The 21,847-nt window shown below is 37.6% G+C and overlaps 1 protein-coding gene across 2 annotated transcripts in view; it reads right to left on the reverse strand.

The window, feature by feature from the left end:
* Nucleotides 1–21,847, reverse strand: part of LOC124161237 — a 133,074-nt gene that overhangs the window by 19,159 nt on the left and 92,068 nt on the right. For both annotated transcript variants that reach the window (XM_046537510.1, XM_046537509.1), the window contains 4 exons: nucleotides 6,962–7,169; nucleotides 3,785–3,984; nucleotides 1,604–1,745; nucleotides 167–260 (listed from right to left, as the gene is read on the reverse strand). In XM_046537510.1, coding sequence (XP_046393466.1) covers nucleotides 167–260; nucleotides 1,604–1,745; nucleotides 3,785–3,984; nucleotides 6,962–7,092 — 567 coding nt within the window. In that variant the 5' untranslated portion in view covers nucleotides 7,093–7,169. The remainder of the gene's footprint in view (nucleotides 1–166; nucleotides 261–1,603; nucleotides 1,746–3,784; nucleotides 3,985–6,961; nucleotides 7,170–21,847) is intronic.

A 21,847-nucleotide genomic window follows, 5' to 3' on the forward strand; every position in this document is an offset into this window, starting at 1 on the left:
AATCAATATTAAATAATTTATTAATTAGAAATCCATGATTTAAATCAGAAAAGTCCCAGCAAACAATTGTCTAAGAATTCAGCCATATACACCAGTATTGATATTATTTGACTAAGAAACGTGATGTTTCAATGACCACACAAAAAATCCAATTAGCTCCACATACCTGTCTTGAAAGATTAACACAGCCATCAGGTTCATTTTCTGCTATCTGATCAAAATAGTGAAAAATGCTCCAAAGTTTTGCCTTCTGAGAGTTTCTGATCAAATGGTGATACCAGCCACAGGCAATAAAACGAAGCAAAATATAAGAATGTAAAAATAAATAATTAATAATTGCATTTTAAATGAGTTTCTTTTTTAAGAGTTTAACATATGGTTAATTAAAGGATTTTATATTAACTCTCACAGTTAAGATTCATTTACTCATCCCAAAAGAAAGAATTTCAAGGATCTGAATTAAAAATTATATCATGCGTAAATTCAAGTTAGAGCCAATCTCATGGCAATGGCAGATGAAAATAACTCATGCCTTTACTTTGAGTCCAAAATAAAGATATTCGAGAGGAAAATATGTACATATACACTATTTTATTAAAGCAAAATATTCTACAAGAATGTTTTTCTAAATTTAATCAGACAAAAAGGGACGAGTCCACATTTTCCCTTAGCTCAAGAGAGAATGGTACATAGTTGTAAGATTATATATACTAAGGAAAAACTTTTTCAGAAACATATAAATTAATATTGGCACATCAACAGGACTACTTTAGGGAAAAATAAAGACAAAGTGAAAATTTTGCTTTATTCTTCAACCACTACCAATTGTTAGACAGGCTCTTCAATCATTATCCAAAAGATTACAGAGAATAAATAATTGATAGTAAATAGTAATTGAATATTTGAAAGGATGCAAGATGATTTGATGAATGGATTCACAATTACCATGGTTGCAACTAATTAGTGGATGCTATGATTCATGCACAAGGTTTGTCCCAAAATTATGCCAAATTATCTTGTCCAGATTACGAGGATGATATGCTTTCCAGCTCACTGCTTAAATGGCTGCAAAATTCACATTGATTTCCATGGTAAAAATTTCTCCTGGACCCAAAATCCAAACACAGACTCTTTGGCTTCCTTGACTACTAAACATGTCCCATAAATTGACATAGAAATACCAGAAATAAAATACCTTGTGGTCTGCACTGTGACATGTAAAGAATGTGAATGATTCATTGGAAAATTTCAGTCCTTGGCATTATGTATTTCCATGATAAAAAATCACTTGGTTTCATTTAACCAATTTTTGATACAGCATCTGCACCAAGCACAGAAATATCAACAGTTAACATTAGAAACATGTAGGGAAATTGACATTGATTTATCAGCATCTTAGAAACATATTCAAAGGTCAGTTGGTCTGATTGCACATAGAGAGTTCTGGGTTGCATCACTCAAGCAAGGGAGGGTAATGTAGACGGGCAGTCATAGAAGTTCTTGTCTAGGTCATAACCAGAAAAGTATTTGAGGAATGGGGGTTGGAGGGGGAGGATTATGTTAATATTACTAAAGTGCGACTACTGAAAGAGAAATTCCTCACCTGTGCAAGTGACGGAAGAAATGAGTGAAGTTGAAGTCTTGTAGCGTTGGATGGGTCTTTGGCGTTCGCTTCGGAAATGTCGAGAAGAAAGCGTGCGATACTATGGAGGCGAGGAATTGACGAGATAACTGGACTCGGTCAGCTGGAATAAAAAAATAAAACAATCAGCAATGAAGAAAACATAATCTTTTGAAAAGTTTAAAACTATGTACATATGTAATTCAGATTTAAATGTACTGAATGCTGCAAAAAATGGACTTTATACTATATTCCATCAAAACTATGTATTTGGAACCTAAAGGCTCTTCTGACAATGAATACCAATGTAAAAAGCAAATGTTGATTATATTTCAAATGTAAATACTGTTTTGACAAAAGAAAATATCATAATATTGGAGACATGAAAAAAATTAAAAAAGAAAAAAAATTACTGCACTATACATACATACTAATTTTTTAATAGTAAAAATTAAGCCTCAATGGCTATGAGGTTTAAACATGTTTTGAGCAAATATGACTACATATAGAGTTTGGTAAAACAGCTGTAAAAATGTTGCATGCTAATTGCTTCAGGGTTTTATATTTCAGCATCTTATCATAACAAGTTTGCAGCATTTGATAGTTGCTTCCACTAACAGCAGTGATGTTTGGTGATGTGATATCTGCAGGCGGCTTCTCACAGCAATATTTAAACATATTGCCGAGCAAATATCCTTGAAGTCCATCAATAAAAAATGGTGTCAATCATTTTCATTTTCTCTTCGGCATCATGAGGAAGAAGATGGGCCAGAGCCAATCAGATTGGCTAATTGGGCGTTCTATCCCAGATATTGAAAGTTCAAAGCTTCCAACTCTTTGGCAGTCGTTACAGTATTTTAAGCACATCCATGAAATTGGGAGTAAAACTGCCAGGCTGACTATTTTAAAATTCAACAAAAAAAATAAGAGTGGAGTTAATCTTATTTTCATCATAGACCACAAAATAAAGTACTTTTGTACAAATCAATTATTCAGCTCCAAAACAAGCAAATTTATAAAATGGATAGTTAGAGACATCACTTCATGAAATTGCTTCCTGTTGAATGGAAAAAAAACATTGTAGACCTCATATAGATAACTTTAATCTCGACCAGTTTGGTCGATGTGCAAAATCGTCGAGTACAATTACAGGAAAAGCATGACCTTATATACATTGAGTCAGTAGGGATGGAAGGCTGGCCAAGGTGGATAAGCTAAGAGGGAGGGTATGGTTGTTCTTGAGTCATACATGAGCTCTACGGTGAGTCATACAATGTCAGAAAGTGGGAGGGAAGGTTGATTCAAAGGATGGATAGTGACCTCAGGTGGTGGGAGTTAAGTAACGGAGAATGGGATAGGAAAAGAACATCAGTAAGCAAAATTCCTTGTTCATGATTTAAAATATCCATGGACTCTATGGCATCCAGCTTGGGTCCCTTCTCCTCCACATGGAGGATCTCTGGTTCAAAAACACTTATATTGATGCCTTCAAACAAATGTTTTTTAGTGATTTAAATAATGAGGGATTGCTATTTTTGAAACCTGTTCCGTGTCCTTTTACTTGAGTTTTGAATTTCCTTCCCATTCGTCCAATATGTACATAATTATTGGCATGTGTCAAGCGTGTATTTGTACACATCACTCTTTTGCAATGGGTCTTCCTTGTCGTTGGAGTGATGGACCGAGCTTCTTAATGATTTTTTGGAATAAAAGGCTGGTTTGAATTTATTGGTGGGAAAAATTTGTTTAATTTATCGGAAGTACTCACCAAGAATAGGATTCTATCCACAATGATAATGAAATGGCAGGAACAACATAAAAGTCAATCATAGCAGAAATTCTTTTCGTGGGTTCAAGACCACTAAAATATACATATATCCAGTGGCGCCGACTCCATGGGGCCTGAGGGGGCCCGAGCCCCCTCAAAAATCGTTATGGGTGTGAGGAAAAAATGTGCCAGGTTTAACGATTTTCCCCGGAGTGTCCAGATATCGAGATTTGAGTTTTCAGGGTTCTAATATTGATCATGAGACTCTTCTAAAATACTTTAAAAACTAAAAACTCAGTACTTGTAAAAATTTTCCCGGTGCAAGATATTGAGCCCCCCCATTATTTTTTGTAAGTTGGCACCCCTGCATATATCTAGCCTCTTTGAATACTCACGCTGTTGCTGAAGACTGAAGTGCAGTCCGGAGGGAGGCCTCCACTGCTTCAGCTGCAAGGCACAGTGGACTATGCTAGGAAGAGTGACGGACAGGAAGTGCTGCCGCTCCTCTTGGTTCATGTCCCGGTCTAGGAAGGAACGCAGCCCAGAGAACACGCTTGGGTCCGGCTTCTCTGAGTCATCCGGATCCAAGCCGACACTAAGGAGTATTGGAGAGAGCATTTGTAAGATTTTCCACCAATAAGTAATTACTAAATACAGTAAAACTTGTTTTGTGTGGCCATCAAACTGGTTTACACTAAGTAGGAGCTTAACCATTCGTTTTTCAACTTAAAACGCTCAATATATTGGCCCCACGGCTTAGCAAAATGCAGGCTGAGGAGTATTTGAAATACAAAATATAGTTCCAAATGTATTTGAAATGAAAATACAAAATACCTTTGAGTTGGGTATTTGAAAAACAAACTACAAAATAGTATTTTAAATACCATTTAAAATACAAAATACATTTGTGCGGAAACTAAGAGGTCTTAAAAAAATATTAGCTGCCTCGGCATGCTATGGATAGTTGCAAACATGAAGAAAATGATGAAAACAGAGTAATCCTAGCAGCACCAGTGGTGCAGCAAGGGGGATAAAACCCCCCAAAGATCAGAAAAGGTTTTTTTATAAAAATATTTTAATGTGACAAATTTTGTAACAAATATTAGGGGGATGGATGACGCACCACAAAAAAATATCACACAGCTGCAAAAATCACCATTTTGAACCATTTATCCAAAAAAAGTTTCTGGGGAGGGGGACTTAGCACCTCCCTCTTATCCTGGAGGGTATTCCACAGCCCCCAAACTCTCCAGTATTAGTTGTGCCTAAACCCCCCCCCCCCTGTGCTACACAATGTTACACAAGTGTTATCAGAGCTACTTCAAAAGTATTCTACAAATGCATTTTTATTTTAGAATGGGAAAATGCCGAAAATCTGTATTTGAAATACAAAATACAAGATACATTCAGGTTGTGTATTTGAAATACCAAATACAAATCACTAATGTATCTCAAATATATATATTTTAAAATACTTGTATTTGAATTACTAAATGTATATACATACTGCCCAGCCCTGATTGGCCCTATGTGACATCCCATATAAAAATGTTTACTAACAATAATTTCAGTTAGTTTTCCTTTTATATTGGAGATATTAAGAATGTTTACTAAAATCACTTCTGATGAAATGGTATATCTTCCACAGTATTTACTGTTCCATATATGTAAACAAAAGAATTTGCCTCTTCTTTCGAATGCCTGATGAGCACTTCTGATGTAGATTGAGCTTTCTGGGAGTGAAAATGATAAATTTCTGTGAGAGTAAATGGATTAAAAAGATTACCTATGAACCGAGGTGAAAGATTCAGGATTTTCAGGAGTTAGAAATAGTAACTGAGCATAAAATGGTTATATGTAGTTTTCAACATTTTCATAGCTTCCGGAAATGCCATTGCAAAGGATATGAATACTGGTTGGGAGCAATACTTGTTTACTTTTTTTTAAATTTCCAGCTCTCCAGAACATTATTTAGAAACTCTTTATAAGTAGTACACCCAAGGGCAGATCAAAGATTTTTCCTGGGGGGTGGGGGGGGGGGGGGCTGACAGGCAAACAGTCTTCTCATACTGGCGTTTAAAAACAACATACCCACAACAATCACTGTATGAGATATTCTCTTTATTTTAATATGAAATTAAATAAATGAGGCTCCGTTATACACGAACGTCATGCACATTTAAAAAATCTTGTATATTTTTTAAGCGTCTCGGGGGGGGGGGGAGGGAGCACGTGCCCCTGTGCCCCCCTCCCCCTAAATCCGCCTACGAGTGTATCTCTTTGGGTTATAAGACAGCCTTACCCAAACAAATTCCCAAAGTGTTTCGCTGTAGGGTTCGCTGGAAAAAGATTGCGCTGGGCCCTGAAGGAGGGGGTCGCTGAATAGAGGTGGGATTCACATTTTTTGCACGAGAAATATCCACACCATGTGCCACCTTGCATTTTGAGGATTTTTTTAAAGTGAAGGCAGCTCCACACATGCAGAATACGAAACAGATGAAACAGTTACCATTAATCTTGTGGGAGGTAGATGATAGGCTAATTGCAATACCATTTGTGAAAAAGTTTTGAACCTAAAATGTTTACATATCCATACTAGATTGTTCTCAATTATGGAGTGGGATCAAAAATCAGACAAGAAAAGATTTATTGACCTGCACCTTACACAAACACACTAAATGCACTTAGCGTCACTTGTTGGGGCCTTCTCCGTATAAATCCTCAGTAGACAGCTGCTCCGTACAATTTTGGGAAATGGCTTTGCCACTTGGTATCAGAGGTTTGGAATGATGACGAGTTACAAAAATGAATTTTTTGAAACTTTTAATTTCGAAATTTTAAATGAGAAGGAAATTCATTCAGGCATAATAATCCAAAATTCCACCTCATTTAAAAGTAGATGAACTTCGGTGTGGGTCAGGTTGCAAACCCATTGAAGAGTGTATTTAACCCGTTAAAGTCTCCAGCAAAGTTTGTTGAATTTGTAAATTTGCAGAATTTTTGCGCAAGCATCACAGTATGTATGTACAGATATATACTGTGCAGTCTACCCAATCAACACAACAATTATGGCCACACTGTGGCTGAATTGTGGTTTACCTGTGGCAACTATGGCTATGGCTAGCCACAGCTTGCCATATTATGGCCAGACTGTAGTTGCCATGCAGCAAGCCATAGTTTGGCTTGCCAAACATGCCAAACTATGGCCACACTGTGGATCGTCTCAGGAATGCCACAGATTGGCAAACCAAACATTTGTAAACATAAGTATATTACGGTTGCTATTGATACAGGTTAGTTGGTAAGTTATTAAAATGGAAGTTAATTGATTCAATTGATATACAGATACTTAAGCCACATTATGGCGAGCCACACTTTGGCCACACTATGGCCGGGGGTCAGAACCACAATTGGGCCATAACGGCAACCCACTATGACCACAGTATGGCCACATTGTGGCCACAATTGTTGTGTTGACTGGGTATGGTTGGCGCATTTATTGGCATTTAGAATAAGTGATTATTTTTCAGGAAAGTTGTATAGTAAGCGAGAAAAGGCACTGGTTCACTCACTTGCACAAGTCATGAAGGCGTTGCATGCCCTCGATGACGTCGGCCGTGGATTTGGCGTGGCGGAGGTTGGCGAGGTGGCGCTGGACGGTGCCCCACCACGGCAGGTCGCACGGCAACATAACCAAGGCCATTTTGGATTGCTAAACAATGCCCTCAATCCAACAAAATGGCCAACGGTAATATCACCTGGTCAGCACCATCTCTGATTCTGAAAAGAGAGTAAAGGAGGGAAAAAATAAAATTAGCAGATCGATCGAGATCCGTTTAAATCATTGGAGATACATTAAGAAAGACCTCAAAATTTACAAAATATTACTTAATTATATAACACGACTATCTAGTTTATTAAGTCCAAGCGACGATACGTGGATACCATAACACTAAAAATGAAATAATTTGATTGCTAAATACAACTATCGCGTTAAATTTTTGCAATAAACGAGATTGTAAAGTTTCGAAGACTTTTTAAGTTGATATAGAGGTTTAATCACATTCCATTATTAAAGGCAGATAGGTATGAAAGAAAAATACAGAAGTTGCAGAAAAAAGTTCATAATTATTTTCTAAAAAATATTCTCAGAATATTTTTTCCAATCAGTCTCTGAAATGATTCAATGTACAATGCTATATAAGGTCATGAGTTTTAAGTGAAAGCTTAAGAAAACCTTTACGTTGACAAATCGTCATGCCCAATAAAAAATGTGATGAATCGAAAGATAAAAATCAAGAAAACAAAAGCCGAGGGGACTGTCCCATTCAAGTAGAGTAAAAATTCAACAACATTTCTGCCGTGGTGACTTAACCCATTATAGCCCAATGTTGCTTCTAAGCAACATAAAAAATTTATAAATTTTCAGCCATATTTAGTAAATATCTAAACTGTATATTATTTTGTGGTGTAAAGTTTAATTACAAAATATTTAGCTTCCACGATAATTATGACCAAGTGCAAAATTTTCAAGTTTTCAAAATGAAAAATCATGACATTTGAGTTCTCCTAGAAGCAGTTCTGGGTTAGAAAGGGTTAAATTTGGGGTGCTACACTTCCTGAAATAAACCCATAGAGGTATAATCGTGAATAGAGCGGTAGTTTTCAAGCTTTTTTCTTAAATTTTTTCATAAAACTCGAAAAGAAAGCGCCATGTCGAAGAGTTGGCATTGCGGTAAAAAATGCTGTCAAAAGGCAACCCAACCGTATACAATTTTCTGATGATCACGTAATCTTGGTAAATTTTAAAACATAAACATTCCATAGAAATGAGAATATAGCTCATACATTTGCTTTATTGCATATTTTCAAAGTATTTTTCAGACTTTCACATGGCCGAGAGCTGGAATTTATGCTTGAAATGATAATAAATTATGGCGGCCGAGGATTTATTTTTGATTCCTTAAGATCAGGAGGAGAATGGGTGATTTTTCCAGTGACCGAGTTCATAATTACACGCAACAATTAAGATGTGATTCGAATAAAATACAAGTCTCTGTATTTACGACAATAATTTTACTGTGTGTCCGTCAGTCAGTATCCTGTATCCATTTATTTCCTCTCAACAGTTTCGAGGTATATAAATGAGGCCAAATGCGTTGGATGCGGATTCTCTGCCTTCATGTTTTCGTTGTACGTAGTTATGGAAATTTAGCAGTCGATAGAACAGAGAAAAAACCATGAAACGTGCTTTTTTACAATGGGAAACACGACATATTGTGTGACCTGCAACCCGCGAGTGCTTAATCGCATGGTGGGCTGCCTAATGTTCAGGAAACCCGTTTCCTCGTGATGTGTAACCCCTTCCAATTGTTCAGTTCACTATCGGTGAAAATATAAGTGCTTTAAGTGAAGTATTTAGGTGTTGCGAGCTCACGCCCTTCCACCAATTATAATTAAGGACACAGGGTAAAAAAAAGTCTATAATTGTCGACTTGTTTTACCCTGTGTCCTCTGAAGGGACTGGATTTTGGGAGGGTTTTAAGGTAGGGGTGGCTGATCAAAACGATCTCGCGCGCCACCTTGGAAATGCATCTTAACTCCGCGGATTGCATAAGAGCAATTCGCCTCTTCTCTCTCGAGAAAGATGGGCTGCGCCCCAATTAGACCAAAACACCCTCGTATGCTCCATCTTTTTACTTTTTTTACAATCTAACTAACAGATTTTGTATTCCCCCAAGGGCAAGAAGAAGTTTCATATATTAGTGTTCTTGTAAAAACATAGCCATATACTATCTCTCTGCATATGAAAAATTGGATTACGAAAGTGCTAGTAATTTCTGAACAGATTAAAAACTCATTTCATGACAACTCATATCAGAGGCTACAAATAGCAAATAAAACCTGAAATACACTATTTATTTCACAGTTTTCTTTAACAGCGCACCACGGAGAGTCTGTTGGCAAAGCAAATGCTTAAGTTTTTTAGATTGCATTCCCAACACTGCTACGTCACCAAGTCGAGTCGCCGAATACGCTTCCACAATGGGAAAGGCGGCGTCCGCCATTTTTAGGCTAAGCGCCCCCTAAAGAGTTATGGGGAAATGGAAAGATATGTTTTTTGTATGTTTGTTGAACGTATGAAGATCGATGTAAATACAAATAGATGTTAGATGGTTTCTAAAGCCTCTTAGAACCAAGCTACAAACATTTGAAGCGACCCAATTATTGCAACATCGAAAATTAAGTGACAACCCTGAAGCACTTACATGGCTCCATGATGAAATAAACAACAATTGATAATTTCCACTCTTTAATACATAACTCCACTATCTTCCATGTCTTCGAAACTCTTTGTCAAGGTCAATGGCCACCTTGAAAATGACATAGTGTGTCGAAAACATGGACGGTAGTGGAATTATATTTTAAAGAGTGTAAATTATCATTTGTTGTTAATATTTTATCATGGATATATCGAATTTCCACCACATCAAGCCTGTAAAGATTACATACAATTAAGGAGTTGCTGGAAATATTTATTGCTGACGAATTCTCCATTTAATAATTGAAAATAAAAAAACTCTACAAGTCTTGACGTCTATGCTTCAATACAGTCCGCCATTGTAGTGACGTGCAAAACAATGGTGGGTTACGATAAAATCCACTCTGTAGTTATTATGGGGAAATCTAGAAGACTTTGAAGTAGGCAGAAGGCTGATATTAATAGTTTATATACATTTTTCGGAGTCAAGACCACTCACGAACGATTTATGCCTACATATAAATTACTTTTGACTTAGACAATCGAATCGAAAACATGTATTTATTTCCCAGAGTAATGAACCCCCTATGGACGACAATTTCACCCAATTTTCAGCTTCTTTCCGTAAAAAAAAAGTCTCGGCTAACTTCTAGAGCAAGTGCACTCGATAAATTGAAATTTCTTTCACGCAGCTCAGTAGAAATAGGAATAAAAACAATTTCCTTCGCAAAGTTTCAAACTCGAAGCGAAGCGAAGAATACGGCGCGAATCACCTGTCACAGTATCACCTGCATCTTCAATAAACTGTGGAGCTCTAAAGAAAAACTTATTTTCACTCATAGTTTCTTTTCCAAAGCTAAAGTTCCACCAAGTTGCCACGAAGGAAGTTCGATTCTTCTATCTTTGGCTATACCACTGAAAAGAAAATTCTCTGAAAGAGTTCTTTTTTCCAAACCACAAGAACGAAATAGAAATCTTGGAAAAATTTCTTCGAAAACAGCATTTGGACAGGTAAGCTTCATGGCTAAGCATTAAAAACAATTGACGTGGTGAAATTTCCAACAATATCGCAGAGCATAATATGTTTCCAAGATATCGGTCAAAAACCTCCATATCTTCAACTTATATCTAGATAAAAACTTTAATTCACTTTCAGAGATTTATATATTTAATACTGGACACATTTTGTAGATACATGAATTACCGCTAACTATACGACCTCGAAAGATATCCCTTAGATATCACTAATATCAACCCTATAAATCAAGTAAACATAAATCAAATATAAAAGAAAAACAGGTCATACTGTTTTGCATTTTTTTTCGTTATTTCATGCATTGCTTTAGCTGGTTCTGACCGCATTAAGCTCAACAATGCATGAAATGACATGCATTGGTTCAGTTGGGTGAGACCACATTAAGCTCAACAATACATGAAATGATACGAGACATAATTATAATATTCCTAGGCATGAGATATTTTCAAAATAGTAGTTAAAAAACGTGGTTAAATAATCGATTTAATGTGTATTGTTGATGTAAATAAAGTATCAATATTTTACAACTGATATTAAATTTTAGGAAATGAAAAGAAGTACAGAAACCTCCATTAAATTCTTGCAACAATTTCGCTCGCCGCCATATTGATTATGAATGCGATCCGAGCCACACGATCTGATGGAAAAAACACGAGTAGCAATTTGATGGGGATCAGACATTTTATAGCGTAGCACAGGAGCCTTTAAAAGAAGAAAAACTCCTCTTTTCCACATGCACGACGCTCTAAAGAAGAGGCCTTCGATAAAAAAAACAAGGAAAATAAAACCGTTATTTACACTCTATACGAGTTTGAAAAAAAAAAACAAAAAAACAAATGAAGTCTCACAGTCCCAGGCATTCCTTTCTTTTCCCCAGGGTCCCCATATCAACCATTTTATTGGGACTCGAAAAAACAGTCAACTTTCCCCATCGCGGACGCTTAAAAGTTTAAAAAGCGCGTGAAAATGTCATTCGGCTATCGATTTTTGAATTCCCATGAAAGTTGCACGAGGACGTTCCTTGGTGGCGGGGGGGGGGGGGGGGGGGGGGGGAAGTTGGGGGCGTAGGCACTTGGAAACCCTTGTAACTCCTCCATAGTGGACCCTAAAAATCAGCCTCCCACAAAAATCTACCCTCACATTAAATTCATATCAGGGAGAGGGTGAAGGTAGTATGGCGGTTTACGAAAAGGATGTATGTATTGATCTCTTGATGACGACTTGCGTGCTTTTTATGTTTATTGCAGATCATGATTCATATTACCGGGGATTTATCATTAATAATTAACTATTGAGAGGAATTTGCGGAAGTATCTATGAAAAACATGATCAATTAAAACGAAAGTTTATTTTTGTGAAAGCAAATGTAAAAGATTGTTCAATAGTTCAAAAAGTATATTAGTTTGAAGTTATTTTCATACAAATGAAATAAAATAATATTTCATTTTAAAGATAATATTTTAAACTATTATTTAAACTGCTTTCAAATACTCGTAGTATTTATTAGTATTCCTTTGGTATTCATTCGTATTCATCGGTATTCCTTCCTTATTCCTACAATATTCCATCCTATTCCTCGTACAGGACAGTGTAGGCATTTATTTGCATTACTCCCGTACTCAAAGTAACTGCGGACTTTGGACACATTACCATAAATAGATAAAGCACAATAGAGATTACACACCCAAAAGATTTATCGCAAAAAAAAGATAACAAAGAAAGATAAAGCCTCCAATTTTCAAAAGAAAAGTCAAATGCTGTGAGCCGACATTGAGGGAAAAATACTTCATACGGATATTCTGTTACAGATTGAAATCCTGAGTGCATGATGTATTTGAACTATCCACAGCGGATCTTTATGAATTAAAATGAATAAATATATGGGAAAATATCTTTAAAAATATATATTATGGTCAGCAAGGAATTATCAGCAACCTACACAAGAATGAATGAGGCATAATACCATTTTATGAACTGGCTAAGGGTAAGAAAAACAAACACAAAAAATTATTTTCTACAGTAAAGGAAGATAAAAATATAAAAAAATCATATGACTTAAGATGAATTAACACAGTTAACACAGGGTTAGCGGCATTATTTTAGAAAAGTAAATAAAAATTTTAATGTTTTGAACCCTCGAACAGAAAAATAGGAGAGGAGAAAGCAGGCGTTTTCTCTCAGATAAATAAAAATCAGAACACACTCTCGGACACAAAACATCGTCATGGCAACGAACCTCACAAGCATCCGCTTGGAAAAATCGAAAAAAATTGACGTGCGCATCGCGCGCATGGGAATTACTCGGCCCGGGGAATGACCCGAGGGACTCAAAATGCGATATACATATATACCTCGTCCTCCCTTCCACCTGGAATCACGCAAATAAAACAACGGACGCTCGCTCCGCGAACCAGAGCAGTTATGCTATCACGTTCCGCGAAGCGCCGGACAATTTTTCGTTGGCGAGCGAAATCGTCGTTTTCGATAGGTTTTTCTCCACATACGGATTCCCGCGCTGCGATTCCACGGTCCATTGTTACGTCCGCTGTCCAACAATGGAAACAACAACGCAACTGCCATGCGGGACTTTCCGGCATTCAGAAATGGCGGACGAGAGTGGGAAAGAGGTGGACGCATATACGAAATGGGACGATGCATGAATTTTTTTATATTCCATTGTCTAATTCTAAATGGAGTGGGAGCGTTGGTAGAGTAAAATGGTTCCATTAGTATGAAGCGACTCGTGACGTCGCGTCGTCGTGCCCGCCCAAGTGACGTAGGCGTCACGCTCTAGCGAAATGCATTCCAACGTACAAATCCGAATGGGGAGAGTTGAGGTCGTGATAAGGGAGCCAAAGCAATTTTTTTCACTTGCAAGTGGATATTTTTGGAACACGAACATGTCCGGTATAACTATAAGCAGGGGCGCAGCCAGGAATTAAGGCTATGGGCAGTGGCGTAGCCAGAAATTTCGTTCGGGGGGCGGGGGGGGGGGGGGGGGCAAAATCAGGGGGGGGGGGAAATCTTTGAAAAACAGGGTACTAAATAATGGGTTTTAAACTAATTTCAACCGTTTTTACAATCGAAAAACTTCATTTGTAAAAGAAATATTTTTTAAATTCACGATCTCAATATTTTGTTTTCTTTTATGAAGGAAAATAACTGTGTTTTTATATTTCGGGGGGCTCCGGACCCCCCTGGCTACGCCACTGGCTATGGGGGTTTTAGGCGCAACTAATACTGGGGACATGGAGTATCCGCCAGGGTAAGCGTGCGGTGAGGGGGGCCTCCCACAGAAATTTTTAAAGGTAAATGGTTCAAAATATCGTGATTTTTAAGGATTTCTGAGGGAAATTTTATTAATCCTTACACTGTTCTATAATTAATATTAATCCAATTACCTAAAATGGATTAAACTTATAAATTTCTCTGATCTCTGGGATCTTTGGGGGGTTTATCCCCCAAAACCCCACCTCGCTGCACCTCTGACTCTATGTACTACTTGTAGTAGGCCGATATAATTTGTGGAACTCTATCACAACAGAAAAGTGATTAAACTTTAAAATTCCACTTAATATTTTAAAACTTCATTTCAGTGAACGTGTTCCTATGCACTGCAGTAACAGCATAACAGTAGTATCAGTGCATTGCAGTAAAATGTACAGCAAAACACTGAAACATGCTACTGAAAAGAAAGATGTTGACCTTCATAAAGTATTTATATAGCGAGTGAAATTTACAATGTTTAATAAATTTTATGTTATGCAGTAAAAATACTTAAACCCAGGGACGGATCCAGGATTTTTTATGGACAAGGGTCTCGCAGGTTTTGCACTACACTGCACTGCACTACAACAAAATTATTATACAAAGAAAACCATGATACACAATGTTACAGCGACAAATCACAGAACCAACGAGGAATAAGTTTTAGGAATAGCAATAAGTAACATGATGAAAAGAACAAACAAAGAAATATAAGAGATACACATTTGTCTTCAATTAACCAATACGTTATTATGGGGTAGTAAATAATAAGCTATAAACTTTTGCCTTGAACGATTTCAAAAACCGAGTATTTTTAACATCATCTGGTAGATTATTCCATAGTTTGGATGCTACAACCTGGAATGACTTCTGGAAAGAAGTTGCGCGATGAGCGGGATAATAGATGAAGTAAGTATCTGATCTTGTAGTTATTGTAGTCTTTTTAGGCTTAGTTTTAAATAGGTTATGTAAATATTCTGGATTTTTATAAAGGAACAATACGTAAAGAAAAGCAGCGAGGAAATATTTTCGTTGATCTTTAGTGGAAAGCCATCCAATTTCATTGAGGTATGGCGATATATGTACTACATCTCTTCGAAGGTTGAACACAAATCTTACACAAATCACACGAATTTAATTGGCGTTGAAGTTTTAAATCAAGTTCATCTGGAATATCATTATAAACTAAATAGCAGTAATCGAAATGCGGAAAAACAATGGAGGATATTAACATTTTCCTGGTTTCAACAGGTAACAGTTCTTTGCTTAGTTTTAATTGATACACAATTTTACTGACTTCGTTAGAAATGTCATGGGCACATGATTTAGCCATGAATGATAATTAGACATTGTCACTCCAAGATTTTTTATTGCGCTTGAAAAAGGAGCATTAAAATTTCCCAGTTAAGGATTGAATCGAAATCAATCTTATTTAAAAGCTTCGAGGAGCCAATAATTATGGCTTTGGTTTTAGTACAGTTTAAGACAAGGTAGTTATTTTTAACCCAGTTGGATATGGAGGCAATATCTTCATTCAATCTTTCAATTGTATATGTCCGAGGTTATGAGGAAGACACTGTATTTAGTAGTGAAATATTACTCCGTGTTTTTTTTAATAACAAGTTATAATTTCAATTTTATTACAAAGTTTTTTGTTTTAGTTGCGAATGTCTACATTAGAAATTGAGGCAGCAAAGTTAATAAAAGTGTTATTTGACTATTATGTCTTTTGTTAACCAATGCCGGAACGTCGTTCCGGCACTAGAACACCACTGATTAGTTCGCCGGGAAAGGACAAAATCCCTTTTTTTTTAAAAAAAAAGAACAAAAATAAATTTCATCTATGGTGGATATAAATAAAAAGCAGGAAAGAAAATTTAAGAAAACAATTCGTTTTTGATTGCGCGGTCAAGAGCATAACTTCTTAAAGAGCTTATATATGTACGACCGTTCTAAAGAGGAAGGAAAATAGTAGAGTAGAGAAAATAGGCCATGGCGAAATTTGGCGGGAGAGGAGGAGAAAGAGAGACATGCCAAATATTCAGGCCAGGAGGGGAGTTAGTTTCTTTTCGAGTTTTACTTTTTTCCTCCCCTCCCACGATGCAAAATTTTTCGTTGAAAACTTCTCGCCAGCTCTTCCCCTCTTATTCATTTTTTCGCCCTCTTTCGCTAACTGGGAGAACTATTTTCTCCAACAATCCATTTGAGAGACAGTATGACTTGAACTTCCGCGAAGAAATGAGTTACATATTTCGCCAATTCCATTTTTCTTGTTTTTTTCTCTTTTGGGAGAAATTCCAGTTTTAAAAGTATTCCGACGAGATAAATGGAAATTCTTCAAATTCATTCATTCCTATTACAAAAAAAGACTAGAATCTCACGAAACACGTGGTCTTTTGCATCAAGTTTCCATTTCCGGATTGCTGTGATGGAAAAAACTGGATTGCGGAGAAGAGTTTTAATTTTTTCAACTTTGAATGTCATTGGGTATCTTACAAAGCGGGTACCTACGGTATTACACCTGAAGGAAGATAAAGTTAGAAAAAAATATGCAAAATGAATAAACTTAACCTAATTGAAAAAATTAGCATTTTTACAACGAAAAAAGACGAAAATAGAAATAATAGATCAATCTTTCCAGCCATTTTTCTTTATAATATATATTAATAAAATTTTCAAAAAAATTCAGTGGTGCCACAATCGCTGCCGTTGAAAATTATATTGTTCTTACCTCTCGTAGCGAGTACGGAAAATTAACATGGCTACTGGGCGCGTGAATGTCAACGGCAGGTTTAATGTAGCTAGTTGATCGACTTACCAAAAATCGCGCCAGATGAAACAATTCGTTTACACGAAAAGCTTGGCTTCGAAAAGCTCAAGCTAACCTACGAACATTCCAAGACGGGTTTTTGATAAGTTTGTTAACGTAACTGGTAACATAGAAGCAAGTGTATTTTATTTATTTATTTTCATACCACCGAAAACAGCTCATGTTGGCCTTTATGTCACAGTTTGACAACAATTTTTAACAAAAATACGTGCGATGGTGGGTGGTGTAACGTGGTGGAACTCCTTCATGATGCACAAAGGGTAAGAAAAAAAGACTTTGCTGTTCCACAAAATAAAATATATATCTGCGACCGGTTTCATATGTATCAAATACATATTTGATTTTTGTGGAACAGTAGTGTCTTCTTTTTACACCCTTTGTTAACAAATATACGTTCATGAACAACCATGTCCTGGATAATGGCAATCTACATAGGCGGGACTCGACCCGCGACCTCTTGTTTGGTAGCCGAGGACTTTGCCCCGCCTCCACCAAGGCCAGCAAATTTGTTTAATACTATTGTATATACTTTTAATTAACGTATACACTGTGCTGAAATGGCTTCAAGACTATATCAATATCAGAATAATAATCTTAATATCTAAAATAAGGTGTTGATAATAAAGATTATTTTGGATTTTCAGCATGATTCTTATTTTCACCCAGTCAGTAAATAATTCAAGAAAAAACGTCATATACTGAGAAAAAACGCCAAATAACAATCTAATGAGTGTTAATACAAGAAAAAGAAATAGTATTTGGCATAATTAAATAAAGAATTGCTGTCCTTATGACTGAAGTGGCACCATTTATAAAGGTTCTAACATTACATATTCCTCTTGTTTCAGAGACAATAATTCCATCATCTTTCGTGAGAACTTACAACTTGGAATTGAATAAAGTGGGGAAATCAACTTGAGTGCCTTCCTTAACTTCCAATTGACACGAACTTCCTCCTCACAATTGTGTCGTCTTCTTTCAAGAAACAAAGATTTCCCTTCTCAAATACGACTCTCCATCGTTTATAAATTATTTTGTTTCCATGGAGAATGTCGACGTCGAACCCTCCTCCATTGTCGCGACGGCATTTTATCATCTTGTTGCCACGAAACGCCGCCATTGTTATCGCGATGTTCCAATTGGGGCATGCGGAAATTGGGAAAAGGAATAAAAATACGAGGACGGACAATGCTCATTTTTACAGTACCCATAGGCGGATCTAGGGGATGGGGGTACGGGGATACGTGCCCCCAGACTCTTAAAAATATGCAAGATTTTTAATACGCTCCCATTACCATTGCGTTCGTTTTGTATTACGAAGTATCCTTGTGTCCCCCCAGAAAAAATCCTGGTTACGTCCTTGCTTGTGCCCCCCCCCCCCAGAAATAAATCCTGGATCCGCCCCTGACAGTACCTACCAACTCTTGTCATGTACCAGCTATACACCGTTGATATAGATCAGGAGAGTAAGATTTTATATGTAGCCTGATGATGAAATATTCTCTCTTAAATTTTAGGAATATTTCTGTTTATTTCAGTATTTCGCTTCACTTGGTATTAGTCTGTTACCATGAAATTCCGCAATCGATCTTCAGTTTACTTCTCTGCGAGATAGAACTCTGAAATTTTGAAGAATGATCAATTCTCTATGACAATGCATTTTTTATATTGTTTCCATCATTATTCATCGAATTTCCAACAAAATAAAATAAAATATGGAGATTAGTTCCAAATACTGTCACAATGGTGGCACTTCAGTCACTAAATGAAAACCGAAAAGCATTGTATATGAATATATGCAATTTTAAAATTGTTAAACAATGAAAAATAATAAGTTCAGGGACGCCGACTTGCAAAAAATATTGGGGGGGGGGGGGGGCCAAACCGGGGGTCTTGCCCCCGGAAATTTTATAAGTAGTGACTTTTAAGTTTTTTAAGCATTTTAGAAGAGCCATATGATGAACATTAGAACCCTGATAACTCCAATCTCGATATCTGGATACTCCGGGGAAAATCGACAAGCCTGAAATATTTTTTCCTCACCCCATAACGAATTTTTGAGGGGGCTTGGGCCCCCTCAGGCCCCATGGAGTCGGTTCCACTGACTAAGTTACATTGTATGATAAAAATAAATAAAATTTTGATATAATTGTGGCACCACGCATTTTGTTTTCAGGACGTAATATAATATAGATAGCAAAATAACACACTCAGAAATCAAAGAAAGCCTATACGATGAAAAGAATATACATTACAAGGGTTGTGCAACGCCATCCCTCAACACCTGAAACTGAGATTATTCATGGCCGTCTTGCTTCCCAGCATAACGTATGCCTCCCCAATATGGTCTGGACTGAAGCTGAAAGGTCCAATGCGAAAATTAGACAAGACCATCAGGAAAATCCTGCGCCAAATCACAAAATTCCCAAAACTGGCTGGCAACGAGGCGCTTTACCTAGCAACGGGGGAATCACCATTAGAACAACGAATGCAGGGCGAAGGAAAAGGATTCTACGAGAAGACGAGGTCATCACAAATAACTGATATTGCTCCCCTCGCAGTAGCGAATCTCAACTCATGGGACCGCTACCGCCGACCGGTGTCTTCTACGGGAGACGCTGAAAACCTACCGCAACACCGGAATTGAACATTCCCAGTCCTGGAAGGCAGGAAACTAATTCTGCACCATCTTCAAAGTGCCCAAAAGGGTGGAATGAAGAAAAACAAAATGATTCAACTTGCGAAGGGTTGTGTTGCATTAATTTTACTTCGTTTTGCGATTTGTTTAAAATGAAGTCCGCAATTCCGTGTCCCGCATTCCCCTTGCGTCTTGTTCACTCCTCCTTTCTCTGCATCTTATCTCGATATGATCGATCGGCTTTTCCTAACAACACAGTCGCCTCCTAGTCACTCGATCCTGGACATTCCTTTCAGTCAAACCATTCTCCCTAATATCATTCTCGACACAATCTTCTCTTTAGTCTCCACCTCTTTCTCTTCCCTTCTACATGAAAACTCCGAATTCAGTTCCCCACATCCCTTGTTAAAACATGACCGAAACATTGCATCCTTCCCTATACAGGGCGTCCCATTTATCTTGACCACTCGAAGTAACATTATGTCCAGATGCGAATTCAAAAATATTTGTCAAGCAAATGTTCATTGGCCGTCAGGGGGACATTAATCAGCATGACTGCCTTCCTTGTAGCTATGTTATTTACAAAGATATGAACAGCGGTATGTCTTTTTTAAATGGAGGAAATGAATTACCAAATAAAAAATATAGGGTGCCCTTTAAAAAAAGAAATACCGCTGTTCATGTCTTTGTAAATAACAAAGCTACAAGGAAGGCAATCATGCTAATTAATGCCCCCTGACGGCTAATGGACATTTCCTTGATACATTTTTGAATTTACATCTGGACAAAAAGTTATTTCGGGTGGTCATGATAAATGGAACACCCTGTAGTAACTTCAGTGAGATCTCAACGACTCCTACCACCTCCTATATCGTCTTATTCCCAATATAATAATTCCTGCTAAGTGAGTAAGTGAGCTTTCGTGATTGAGTGTTTCATTGTGTTTCAGCTTTATTTTTGAGCATCACCCCAAAGTCATCCTTCCAAATTCCCATCTTTTTGCCCGGCAAAGACTACGGTCTAGGGGAATTTATTTTCTTTCAACTGTTAAACGGCTGTAGAGCGTTCAATTACCTATATTATTACTAATCTTCACTCTTCTTGTTTTTTTTTCACGTCATCTATCTCAGCAGTATCATCTCTGACACAACCATTTTCTTTTCGTGGGCTATCTATGCAGGTCAGATTTCACTACCTTATGATATTATTGTAGGGGATCGAGTTGGTATGTTGGTTAGAGTGTTGGCTTACCACCCCCAGGGATCGGGTTCAAATCCCGGCAGTGGAAGAAAATGTTCAGAGACTGCCCGATCCCTGCTTGAATGTTATATGGAGGGCATTTCAAGTGCAACACTCCGTCCGTCGGATGGGACGTTAAGCCGTGGTACCCTTGGCGCCTTTCGTTAAGAGCAGGCTAATGCCGACGCCGGCTTTCTCTCCACCCTTCCTTACCAACCACTTCCCTCAAGGCGCAGATGACCTCAGCTGTCGGTCGCCTCCTCCAAATACCATACCATACCATAGTATTATATCCTTTTCCTTCTGAAAGTGCGATCTTGGAAGCAAATAGCAAGAGGGTGAAATTGGCGGATGGCCAATTTAAGGAGGTTGTTCCGTCACTGTTTTTATGTAGCCGAGGCTTATGACCCCGAGTCGAACCCAAATGACAGTCATTGCCAAGAGACACGCTTGTGTACTTTTGTTTTTCCCAGATAGAGGATCCTAGAAATACAAATGGATTTGCTATGCGACGGAAGAGAGCCGTAAAGCCTTGGATAGGGAGTCTAGCTGGTAAGGCATGCGGAGGAGGCGAGCGACAGCCAACGTCATGAGCGCTAAAGGGAAGGGTAAGGATGAAAGGGTGGAAACCAATCCCTGAGTGGAAGCGTCCATTGGGGCCATGTCACTAATGTAATTACCCAGATTATACAAAAATTCCAGTCAATTGGGTTTAGTTTCAAAGAATTCCGTGAAGGGAAGCTTCAATGACTGGACTAATTGCTGCTCATCACCTTGGATACTCGTAGATCCCTCCCCTCCTCCACAACCCTACCACGACAATGACTATATACACACACCATTTGTACCTCAATGCCAGTGGAAGATGGCGTAATTACCGTAACCGGTCGTTTTTACTTGATATCTAGAGGAACTGACCAAGTTCAGTTTTTGTAGACGACAAGAAAAAACTTGCAACATGTGAAAGCCTTTGACTCTATAGCTACCTGGTACGGCATTTGGAGGAGGCGACTGAAAGATAAGGCCAATTATACCATGAGGGAAGGATATGTTAGGAAGGTTGGCGAGAAACTCCGTGTCGTCATTATTCTGCTCTTAACGAAAGGCTCCAAGGGGACTTGAATTGTCCTCCACAGAGAAAAGCAAAAAAATTAAATATCAACGGTCTGAGGCAAGATGTTGTACA

Source organism: Ischnura elegans, chromosome 6 (genome assembly GCF_921293095.1).
Source record: "Ischnura elegans chromosome 6, ioIscEleg1.1, whole genome shotgun sequence".
Lineage (NCBI taxonomy): Eukaryota > Metazoa > Arthropoda > Insecta > Odonata > Coenagrionidae > Ischnura > Ischnura elegans.